The 12,243-nt window shown below is 32.0% G+C and overlaps 1 protein-coding gene across 2 annotated transcripts; it reads right to left on the bottom strand.

The window, feature by feature from the left end:
* Window positions 1–1,045: 1,045 nt before the first annotated feature.
* D2HGDH (FAD-linked oxidases family protein) lies at window positions 1,046–4,328 on the bottom strand. 2 transcript variants are annotated; one of them, XM_078980491.1, is made up of 13 exons: window positions 4,080–4,327; window positions 3,515–3,837; window positions 3,315–3,416; window positions 3,173–3,220; window positions 2,978–3,048; window positions 2,781–2,899; window positions 2,584–2,679; window positions 2,399–2,508; window positions 2,139–2,320; window positions 1,839–2,053; window positions 1,679–1,764; window positions 1,473–1,598; window positions 1,046–1,265 (listed from the first exon to the last, which is right to left on the bottom strand). In XM_078980491.1, exons 1-13 carry the CDS (start codon window positions 4,228–4,230, stop codon window positions 1,173–1,175), a joined length of 1,722 nt encoding a protein of 573 aa, XP_078836617.1. In that variant the 5' UTR covers window positions 4,231–4,327; the 3' UTR covers window positions 1,046–1,172. The 2 variants fall into 2 exon arrangements, with proteins under 2 accessions (XP_078836617.1, XP_078836618.1); XM_078980492.1 differs by lacking the exon at window positions 2,584–2,679 and having other exon boundaries at window positions 4,080–4,328.
* Window positions 4,329–12,243: the final 7,915 nt, after the last annotated feature.

Here is a 12,243-nt window from a genome sequence, read left to right as displayed (position 1 = left end):
TTACATTTGGCTCCTAACAACACCACGACTAGAGGTGATGGTGGAGATCTACACTTCGGTGAGTGGATAGCAGTAAAACACAAAACAAAGAACACCCTCTCACTCTCGTCCTCTCTTTTCTCTCTTCGCTGTTCGACTATTGCCACTTGTATGTCGCCATCACCACCAATGCACCGCCATTGCAACAACATCTATGGTTCACAGATTTACACTCTGTTCGTAAATCTACACCCTAGAAAAACCTCATGGCTCTTCTCCATTCGCAAAATCTATTCATTTGGTGGGTTATGAAAAGATGTAAAAAATAAGGTAAAAATGTCATTTTCTTTTATGAATTCAAACCTCCAAATGCACTTTTAACCAAATATATATTTTGAGTTTTATTTCACATTCCCGATAGTTTATTACTACAAATGTATCACCTTCAACCAACACAAGTTTAAAGGGTTATTTATAGAAAAGTCCCAAAAAAAATTTAAAAATTTCGATAAAGTTCTAAAAGTTTTTTTTTTAACAGAAAAATCTAAATATTTTAATGTTTTGCCTAAATTAACGAAAAAAAAATCATTTTTTATATTTGAACAACAAATGATAGATTATCTGATTTTTTCAAAATATTGAGACTAATCTGTTCAATTTTTTTTAAGATTTTATTGAAATTTTTTAGAAAAATTTAGAACTTTCCTGTAAATAACCTTTAACTTCAAAATCACCATTAATGGAAATGGGTCAAACCCAAAATCGAAGTTAATGCATGCATCTTTGATGTTAAGTGCACCCACCAACTACCACCTCCTTGTACTTGTGAGTTATGACCATTTAAATCATTTTGGTTTACGTTTTCTTCTTACAAACTTTGTAATCGTTTTTTCAACAAAAAAATTAAAGCAAACACAACACCATGATTTTTTTTTTCGCTAAAATATTAAAGCAAGGTAATTGTTTTTTCAAAAAGAAAAATAATTATTTCAGGTAATGTTATGAGTCTTTCTGTATTTCATTAAGCGAATAAAAAACCTACCTAGAAAACATCAAAAACAAATAATTATTTACACAAACAATCTGAACTATTTTATATTTATTGAATATGAAGTAATTTACAAAAGAGTAGTTGTTAATTTAAATTAAAAAGTAGCACCACAATTAACAACATTGATATTAGGAGGATGAATTCAGGATAATAGGAGTGATTGTGGGATAACTTTGTAAGGATTGAGAATTCCATTAGGATCCAACATCTTCTTCATAGAAGCCATCAACTCTACCTACAAATTACATAACAAATTATCTTTTACTCTGTACAAGTATAGTAGCTGAATTGATAATGATACATGTCTGGTTAACTTGTTATATACATGATGTGTGTTTCTTTTTCACTGAATGAACTGTCTGAATATATCTGTATCTATTAAGCCCTGAACTATTAGGTCCATTAAGTCAAACAGATAATAATATTACAAAAGTAGACTTACAGTTGCAGTTGACTTGCTATAGTAAATCTTTTCAGCTTTCATAAGACCTAATCCATGTTCAGCACTAATACTCCCATGTTGCTTTGATGTCCATTCATACACAAATGGTTCAATTTCAGCCAAAATCTGTATTTTTTTTTTTTTGGTAACAATTAGAACAAAATATAATTTTATATTTTTGAAAAACAAAATAAAAAAAATCTTACAGCATCATCATACTGAGGAGCCGAAACATTCAAATGAAGGTTTCCATCTCCAAGGTGACCATATCCCACTACATTTGCTTTACCACCTATTTTTCGTTTTTAAAACCAAAATCAGCAAATCATAACAAATTGAGAAAAAAAAAAAAAGTTAAACTTTTACCTAAACGTATCCTCATTTCTTCAACAAGATCATACATTTTCTCAACAGGAATTGATAAATCATATTTATATACAGCTCCAGCTTTCTGCAATGCTTCTGGAATTCCCTCACGAATTTGCCAAAATGATGATGCCTGATTCAAATCCTGTGCTATGGCTCCATCACTTACTAAACCACTTTCCATTGCATCCACAAGAAACCCCTCAACCTTCTCTCTACAAAACAAAAATCAAATAATTATTATATATATAAATAATAAATAGGTAAAGTAAAATAGAAAGAAAAAAAAAAGTTACTTACTTGTCATTACATTCATTGCTGCCAGTTGTCTCGATAAGAACATAGAAGTTGTAAATTGAAGATGGTAATGGATTTCGGACACTGTCTAAATGATCAAGAACAAGATTCATTGCTTGTGCATCAAGAAACTCAAATGCAGATAATATTTCACCAAGTTTTCTTTTAGCTTGGAATACAAGTTTCTAATAGACACACAAAAAAAAAAGAATATAAGATTTTTTTTTTTTAAAAAGAGAATAAAAAGAAAAACAATGTTTTACCTGGCAACTGATATAATCTTGACAAGCAAGGAAAGCAATGTTTACAGAAGACAGCTTTGGAGGTGTTAATATGGAAACTTTTGTTATAATACCCAAAGACCCTTCACTTCCTGAAAATACATAGTACTAAATCGACTAAATATTTTGATATATTTATAAAATAAAAGTTTATTTTTATGTCATACCGATAAATAAATGCTTTAGGTCATAGCCTGTGTTGTCTTTTCGCAAAGTCCCAAGCATATCAATCACATTACCATTCGCCAAAACAACTTCAAGACCTGATTTTTTTTTTTTTTTTTTTTTAAATTATATAACTGTTTAATTCCAAAAATTTAAATACTTGACTAAAATGAAATGAGAAAAAAAAAAAAAGGCTTACCAAGAACAGTTCCATGAAGAGATCCATAACGTATAAGGCGTAATCCACCAGCATTAGTTGAAACATTTCCACCAATCTGACAGCTTCCTTTTGCACCTAAATCTAATGGCATAATAAACCTGAAACAAAATTTTAATTAAATATGTTTACACAAATATTATAACTTTTAATAATATTATAAAATTTAAAACTATTACCCTTGTTTGTCTAGGAAAGAGATTAGATTTTCCAGTATGCATCCTGCTTCACATACCAGTACACCACTCACCTGCAAAATTGTACAGCTTTAGTATATATTGATATTAGCAACCAACAAAATATGTGTGTGTTTTTAATAAAAAATGACCAAAAAGTCCTTTGGATTAGTAATATAAGAAGACTGACCTCCCTACCTCGTCAAAGGAAATGATATTATTCATGCGACGAGTATTTATAATCACCTGAAATTGATACAGTAAATCAAAAACTGGAACACAAGCAAACAATGAATCTAAGATGAAGGGATAGTAGTGTTAGTGTTAGTGTTAGTGTTACCTCATCAAATACAGGAACACTTCCTCCAACAAGACCTGTGTTTCCACCTTGAGGAACAACTGCCAAACATCTGGAATTGCAATACTTAAGAATTTGAGATAACTGCATGGAAACACACCCAAAGTGATAACTAACTGTATGTGATTAAAAGCAGTATAAGAAACAACTTTGGAAAAAGGAAAGATAATACAATTACAAACCTGATCAGTGTTCTCAGGTAGGAGCATAAGCTTACTTGAGCCTTTGTACTTATGCATCCAATCCGTGTTTGCAGTTTGTAGTTCTTCTTCGTCCTGAATTACGTTTTTCAAACCTAATTTGTTTTCGAAATAGATGATATCATCATGATTAATGGTTGAAAACAAGGGGTTTCGTTGAATTATGGTGGAAGTTGCTGAACCGAAAGTTCTGTGCTGGATTCCAGGAAGATTCTGTATGTGATTTAGGGAAGATTTCTGAAGAGCCCATAGAAAACGTGAAAGAAAACTCTGGAGAGGCGCAGTTCCACAATGATGCATAAAACCTGTGGAATTAGTATCAGATAATTCGCACTTTCCCCAATTCATTTGGATGTTCATTAATCCCGGTTACTAACTCATTAAGAAATATTACAAACACTAAACAACAGTTGTGATGTAAGACCTAAAAAGAGAATGTAAAACATTATTTCATGTCGATTGCGAAGTGAATTGGGATAATTATAAGCATAGGACATGAAAAAGAGGGGTGCATAGCTATAAGTGTAACTGTAGAGCGATACCTTACCTCGTGAACTTGAAGACGATCGGTGAAGTTCACCGAAATTAGTGACCAATCGGCGATGATCCAGAAATCTTTTAGAGGTGTGCTTCTTTTGGTTGAGTAGACGATAAGAAGCAGAAGCAGAAGCAGTAGCAGCAGCCATCCGCTTCTCCATTTTTGATTTTGCACTTGCTTGCCCCACTGGAACTCTGAAGCTTCAAAGTTGAATGGTTTGTTGGTTTTGCGAATGATGGATCAGCACTCCGTATATAAAATCTTATGACAATTTTATAACGGTAAATCTACCCAAAACTTTTTGGTTACATGTTGTCGTATGGATTATTTAAAAACAGTTTAATTATATAAGTTATTTAATTAATAGCTAAAATATTTTTTATAATAAAATCATTATATTCCCTAAAAAGTTGCATTTATAATCCAGACGATTGACTTCTTGTATCGTTGGTCCCTGTTTCATTGTTTTATTGCAATTTGGTCCTTCAGCTAACAATTTGTTACCTCGCCATGTTAACCCTCCTCATGTGTTACGAGGGTAAGCTTGTCTTTTCAACCTTTTATTTCTTTTTTCAATTTAAAATCAATAGCCGTCTAAAACTAAGTCTGTATTGTCATCATTGGTTAAGTCATTCGTTTAGTGGATTGAGATTATTATTGCTATTTATTATAACTCCCCAAGTTATTTTAATTTATCATTGTGTTTTTATATTTTGTTCGTACTAAAACATAACATATTTAAAAACTTCCAAATTCAAATATCGTAGTATCATTCTATTATAGAAATCAAAAGTAAAGTTTGGTTGTATTACATATTATCTTCTTTTAAAGTAATAACTGGACCTAATGATGTCCTTATTAAATACAATGTTCACTTTCAGTTACTAATTTTGTTGTGATTAGATGTTATATTAAGTGTGGGTTATTAATCACTAGTTTATAACCCGTGGAAATCACGGATACAAAAGTAATTGAACTTTTATAATAAAAACTCAAAATTATTAATCAATTATTTTAAATAAATTATTAATTAAGATATTTTTTTAGTTATATGAAATTATAATCATTGATTTAAATAAATATGTGAAATTATATCATTTTATAATTTGTATTAATTTTATTTTAATTTTTATTCTAATGTTATTAATTTAATGTAATTAGAGTGGTAAATTTAAATTTTGAAATTTAAAATGAAGAATCAATAGGTTGATAAATGACATGCATTAATTAGATGACATAATAGGGTGACACATGGTAAAAAGAGAATAACATATGCATTAATTAAGAAGCCTAATACAATGACACGTGTCTAAATGAGAATAAAACTATTCTTTTATTAGAATAGAGATGGTTAGATGTTATATTAAGTGTGGGTTATTAATCATGATTTTTGGACTGTGGATATCAATTACAATTGTTTACGTACTATTATAATTATGTCAAAGAAATTAAATAAACATATTAAAATATGCGATAAAACACCAAAAACAATATATGTTGTTAAAAAGTGATAATTTTGTAAAAGCAATAGGAAAATATATATACTAACATATTATAACCAAGAGAAACCAATATGTATATTGTTTGACAACTACCACTCATTTCATTAAACAATATGATGTTCATAAGTAATTAACACACATTGAAAAAAAAAAAAAAAAAAAAAAAAAAAACATTGTTGCTAAATTTCTCATTGTGTATACCTGGTGAGATATAGAAGAAAGTCCACCCTTGGCAAATCACCGGAATGATTTTCTGAAAATGTAACCAGAGTATGCTTTCAAAATCACAAAAAAACCCAAAATTGGGAAATTAAAATTGAGTAACCAGGATCGTCCATGAAGAGGAAGATAAAGGATAAGCATTGTTAGTATCTACCTGAAAATCCGATTGAATGAATCTAATACCCCGGGATAAATCTTCCAACAATTGAGCTCAAGAGCTCAGCCTGTTGTTACAAAGAGGAATCACAAAAAAATCTTAATTAAGAAAATTTGATAGCTATAACAACGAACAACTTATTAAATCGATCTAGATGTCATTTATGGGTGGTGCAATGGAATATCTATGTTTATCCGGAAACTCCTTTAGGAACTCTAATTTTACCTTTAAGGTGAAATTGTTATTGATCAATCATTAAAAAAGAAAATAAATTGGAATGGAGCATAAGAGAATGAAAATAAAACAAGAAAGAAACAAAAGGTATAGATCTAGATACCTGTAAAACAATGTTCAACAAATAGTTGTGAGCATGGTGCAGTTTTGGCCAAAACTGAACCGAAAACCGCAACTTCGGTTTTTTGAAGTTTAAAAACTGCACCGTTCGATTTTTATGTGGTTTTTTGTTTATTTTATTTATTTATTTATTTATTTATTTTGCGGTTTTTTGTTAGTTTTTTTATTTGGTTTTTGTTTTGCATTTTTACTAAAACTCAGTAACTCAACGAGTTACTTTGATTCGGATGAGGAATGTTAATCATTTATTGAAAAACTTTCTACAGAGATGAGGAGCGTCGTATTGAATCTCTTATATGAAATGTGAGAATGGTGAAAGTTTTATCTTAAAGGCGATGGGAGATACTCTTATAAGGCTCACAAAATTAAAGCTTAAATGATATCTTGGAGATGAACCGATACCACCACCTCTTGGTTTGAAATCAAATAACATAACTACTCATCCAACATGCTTCTAATGTTTGAATATAATACAAATTGATATTTTTTTCATAGGTACATGCGATAATATCAATTAATGTATTCATAAGAATTATACTATCATCACTAATACTCTTCATATTTAAATGTCAAAAAAGGTAATAAACATTATTTATTCTTGTAAATATCACTATATGCTTAAAAATATATAATCATCCTCTGATAAGATAGATATTTATATTTATAGAAATTTTAATTATCATGGGTTATTCAATCACAACTAGCATTTTAGCTAGGAAATTCTATTCCTGTGTAACTGTTCATCTATTGTAAAACATGTACTCTAAGTAAATCTCACTCAATGCTCATTTATATTCATCAATTATGTTCATCAAAGAGTCTGAAAACCCTAAGAATCCCGGTTTAAGTCCATATTGGACTAGGATTTCCTTATTGGGTCTAATGGACCAATAAACACCCAATTCAACTTTATTGGACTTAGAAGCCCTAATTGGATCCTAATTGGACATGATTCATAAATATAAAACATTTTGAACCATTTGGGTCTAGAATGATTTATTCTAACCCTAATGGGCCTTATTGGGCCATAACTAATCCAATTAACCTTAGTGAGCCATAAAGCCCATTCTTTTATTCTATTTGGGCCGTGAATGCTTCCAAGGACCCAATGGGCCGAAATTTTTTACGTTTAGCATCCAAAGATCCTAACTAAAGTTAATGATCCCAAACTACTCCACCCTTTATTCTTGGCCCAAAATCTCGGCCCATGTATAAAACAAAAAAAAAGGAAAAGAAGTGAAATGGGGGGTTGACTTTGGAGGTGCCACCTCCATATTGTTCAACATGTAACAATGTTAGATCCTCCATGCTTCCATGCTAGTCATCTCATCACTCTCTCCCCTCTCTTCTTCTACTACTCTCGGCCGAGAGCCAAAAACACACACACACACACACACTTGAAAATCCTCTCCAAACATCTCTAAAATCTTCTTCTTCTTTCATCAAAGATCTTAAGGTTTTGTTTGTGTTTCAAGAGTAATCTTCAAGGTTTCAACCTCTTGGTAAGTGTTTATAATATATAAACACATATTATCCATTTTAATGCTAAAAATCTTCTCTTACATAACCTTCTTTAATGTTCTAACTCATTAGAAGCCCCTAAGTTCGAAAACTACTCAAGGGAGTTTGCTAGGGCCAAAAATCACTTCATCTCTTTCCACTTCTTCTTCAAAAAACCGAAACATCAAGCAAATGTGAGTTCATAACCCCTTGTTTTTGGTTTTCATATGATTTTTGGGGGAGAATACAAGTAAAATGTGTAGATCTATGTGTTCTATGCATGTTTAGTGTGAATTCTTAGTTTATTTGGTAAAATTGTGTTAGATCATAGCAAATCTCAAAATCTTAAGTATTATTTAGCAAAGATCTATGAACTATGACATTATATACATCACATTATCAAGCCAAAAGCGATTACATGTTTAAGATACAAAAGATTTCAACAAAAACCTTATAAAATGTCAAAATTGTCAAGAAAACAAAAGATAAGGGCAAAAAGTGACATTTATGTTTTTATAAGGGCTAAACAGGTCCAACATGTATAAAAGGTATTTTTATGTTAAACATACTTTAAAAAGGGCCAAAAATGCAAATTTAAGCTTAATGGGCCAAAACTTTTGGGCCTCACAGTTTTGGGCCCAATTTACAAAAAAAAAATTAGGGTTAAAAATGTTATTTGGCCAAAGTTGGAGTCATAAATGTAAATAAAACAAATTTAGGGGTGAAAATAATATTTATTTTCAAATTGGACCAAAAATGTAAGATTTTCCAAAATTGGACCGAAAGTGTAAATTTTTACAAACAAGGGGTTGAAAATGCACTTTTCTGCAAAACAGGATTCTAAATGTGAAAATATAACTTTTTGGGCTAAAACCGTAAAATTTTATACATTTGGGACAAAATTGCAAATTTTTATAAATTATGGACTAAAGTGTCATTTTTACAAAACTTTGAGCCTTAATTAAAAAGTGAAGGATTATTGGCTCAAAACGTCGTTTTTACAAAAAGAGGATTTTTATCATCAATCTATTAAAAACTCGAGCTAAAAAAACAACAGAATAAAACAAATGAACAAAATACGTCGATAACTATTTATTAGGCCTAATATTCACGTTACTTGGTCATTGGGCCCTAAGGGCCAATTAAGTGTATATTGAGCCCAATGTTTTCCATGACATGTTTATTGGGCCTTGCGACCCACTTACATGTTAATTTGGGCCTAAGTTATAGATTACATGTTTATTAGGCTTTTGTGGCCCATTTACATGACCATTGGGCCTAAATTACCCTCTTACACGTTATTAGGCCTTTGTGGTCTAATTACATGCTAATTGGGCTTGGAATGGAATTTATATGCTAGTGGATCATAACTATACCGTTGCATAATCATTGAACCTAGTATACTTATATATGTACTTTTCGAATACCAAAACATATCACATATATGTAAACATTAAACATAGTACAAAGGGGTTGAGGATCTAGTGAGACATGTTGGTTGGCACCTCTGAGTGTACAATCGTAGCCTGTAGTTATAATCAGAGTTTCCTGGTAGGAAAGCGGGAGTTTGTGTATAGATCTATACGGGATGACCCCCACGCCTTAGTTGTTTGCTACAGCTATACTAGGCCAGTATAGCGCGACAAAATCCTTAGCAAGACCGGCATTTGGAAAAATACCAAGACGGGCGACCTAGTCATTATCATGCATGGTTATAACAACTCATATAAGGATTCAGTACCAAAAATTTAACCTTTCGAAGATAAACTCTTCGATTGTGTCAATTCAAAAATAACTTATTTAACGATACAAGAATCTAGATGTTGTTATAAAACAGAAAATATCGGATTTTCTGGGGAAATTATTCATATACATTTATCATTTATTCACAATACAATGAATCTAAACTATACTCGTACAAGTTATAACTATGAAATTCACACATGCATTTATTCTTGATTTCCACATCATTTTCAGACATTTTACAGAAAATATCGGATTTTCTGGGTTTTTATGAAATATACAATGACTTTTACTCAAACATACTTATGAACTCACCAACATTATATGTGTTGGCTGTTTTTAAAATAACATGTATTCTCAGGTAATCGTTAAGCTAGAAGATTTGCAAGTGTGTATGGTTTTGTTTTATGTAACAACATTTATCGTACTTTTAACAAATTTGAACTTATGTATTTTAACAATGTACTTGATGTGAACAATAATGGTTGTATTATGTAATATTGGTGACGAATGTGTTATGTTTCATGTATATTCGTTGTGATGATTATTCAATTTTTAGTCATACGAGCCCCCGGACGTTTCCGCCGTCAGGTTCGGGGGTGTGACATATTCGTTCTTACAGATATATACATATATATATATATATATATATATATATATATATATATATATATATATATATAACACCCGAAATTAGAAAGGTCAAGAAAGGAAAGGAAAACCATAAGTTAAAGAGGGTCGACTCGTCGAGTCTAGGGAGGAACTCGTCGAGTCGGAGAGGGATCCTGGTGTAAAGTAAGTGACCGAGTCGGTGAGTCAGCAAGTGGACTCGGTGAGTCTGGTCTGGGTTGGGAAACCCTAAATCCGGGACTTTGTGCCCTATTTAAACGCCTCATTTTCTTCCCTCGGGTTCCTTTACAGCCCCTCTCACCCAGAACACCAAACCCTAGCCGCCATATCCGTTTTTGGAGCAAGATCTAGCCTTGGAGAAGTAATTTGCAATCTTTGAAGAAGAAGAAAAAGAAGAAGGAGTTGGGAGGTCCAAGATTAGCTTCTCAACCTCATCACTTTCTGGTAATAAAGCTCTCACCTTGGCTATTGTACTTCTAGATCTAGTTTGCCCCAAATGGATGGTTTTGAGCTCAAAAACCATAAATTCGTAATGATAAAGCAGTTATATCGGTTCATATTGTAGATCTAGACATCCTTGAGCTCCAGGAGCTCAAGAAAGACATTTTTTGGTATCCATGACCCTGTTCTAGCCCAATTAACCTCCTTAATAGTTAATTTGTAGTGTTTTGGCTTCATTACATCATAGACACACGTAAAGTTAGCAACTTTACGTGTTCATATAGTCTTAGAAGACCAGATCTATTGTTTGGAGCAAATGAGAAGCTATGTGACTCGAAATTATGGGAATACACGTATGGACTCAGCGAGTCTAGGAGATGACTCGGCGAGTCGGGCTAGATATCAGACTTGAGTCGTGTAGTAACTCAGCGAGTCACATGGGTAGACTCAGCGAGTTGTATGTGTTGGATAAAGTGTCTAAGTCCATAACTATATTTGGTATGTACTTGACCCAATCCGGCATGGTCCATTTGGGTTGCACTTCACCCGAACAATTTATGGATAATATTTAAGAATAGTACAAGTTATGATTTATTAATATATTATAAGTTCTAATATATTAATATAAGATCATATTATTCAATTAGTATTGATCTATAATTAATCTAGGATTAATTTAGAGATCAAAGATATTACTAATTAAATATGGGCTTCTATATTTATATAGTGTGGGCTAATGCTTATTTGGAATGGGATAGGCTTGCATGGAAAAGTCCATGGATACTCCATGGAGCTTTAACCCATGGATCTCATGGAAATGAAGAGACATGGGTATTAGGGTTTACATGGATGTAACCCTAATCCACCACACTATATAAAGGAGGCTTTGGTTCTTGAAATCACACTAGTTGACACTTGTAGAGGTGAGGGCCGATTTCAAGATAGTAGTGACTATTCTCTCAAAGTTCCAAGTTTGTGGTGATTTGTGATTTCCATTTGAGGCATTCACACTATTGGTGCTAGGCTCTAAAACTCCAAGCAATCAACTACTACTACAAGGTAAGTATTTCTACTAGCTTTATTTGATTCATGTTCCCCATGCCATGCTAGTTAGGATACGAACCTTGGAAAAATAATTATTTGCATGTATCTTAGACAAACATAGATCCAAGGTTTATTAGGGTTACATGTAGACTTAGGAAGTGTTAGAATGCTCAAAACCCATCAGTGGTATCAGAGCCTAGGCTTGTTTGTTTGATACTTGATGCAATATAGTTGAAAAAGTCGAAAAACTTGTTGTCTGCTAGTTAAACTCGTCGAGTCCATGGGGGACTCGCCGAGTTCATGTGTATCTTCAACCTACTCGGCGAGTAAGTTCATGCACTCGACGAGTAGGAGCGACAGAGTGCTGATTTTCAACTTTAGTTGCTGGAAATGGACTATAAACATTACCCTAAACTGTTTTGGTACTTGAAAACTTGTTTTAGATGGTGTAATGTCTTTGATAATCCATTTACAACAACTTGTTATCAAAATTACAAAGTTTTATGTGTAATTTTTGATTCATGAAAGTGTTCATATTCATGTTCTTGATCTTATGATGTTTAGATGATCATAGGAATTA

The sequence above is a fragment of the Lactuca saligna genome, chromosome 2, assembly GCF_052625555.1.
Source record: "Lactuca saligna cultivar CGN05327 chromosome 2, ASM5262555v1, whole genome shotgun sequence".
Classification (NCBI taxonomy): domain Eukaryota; kingdom Viridiplantae; phylum Streptophyta; class Magnoliopsida; order Asterales; family Asteraceae; genus Lactuca; species Lactuca saligna.
Note: the sequence above shows the minus strand (reverse complement) of the source record. Positions and strands in the feature narration are given on the sequence as shown.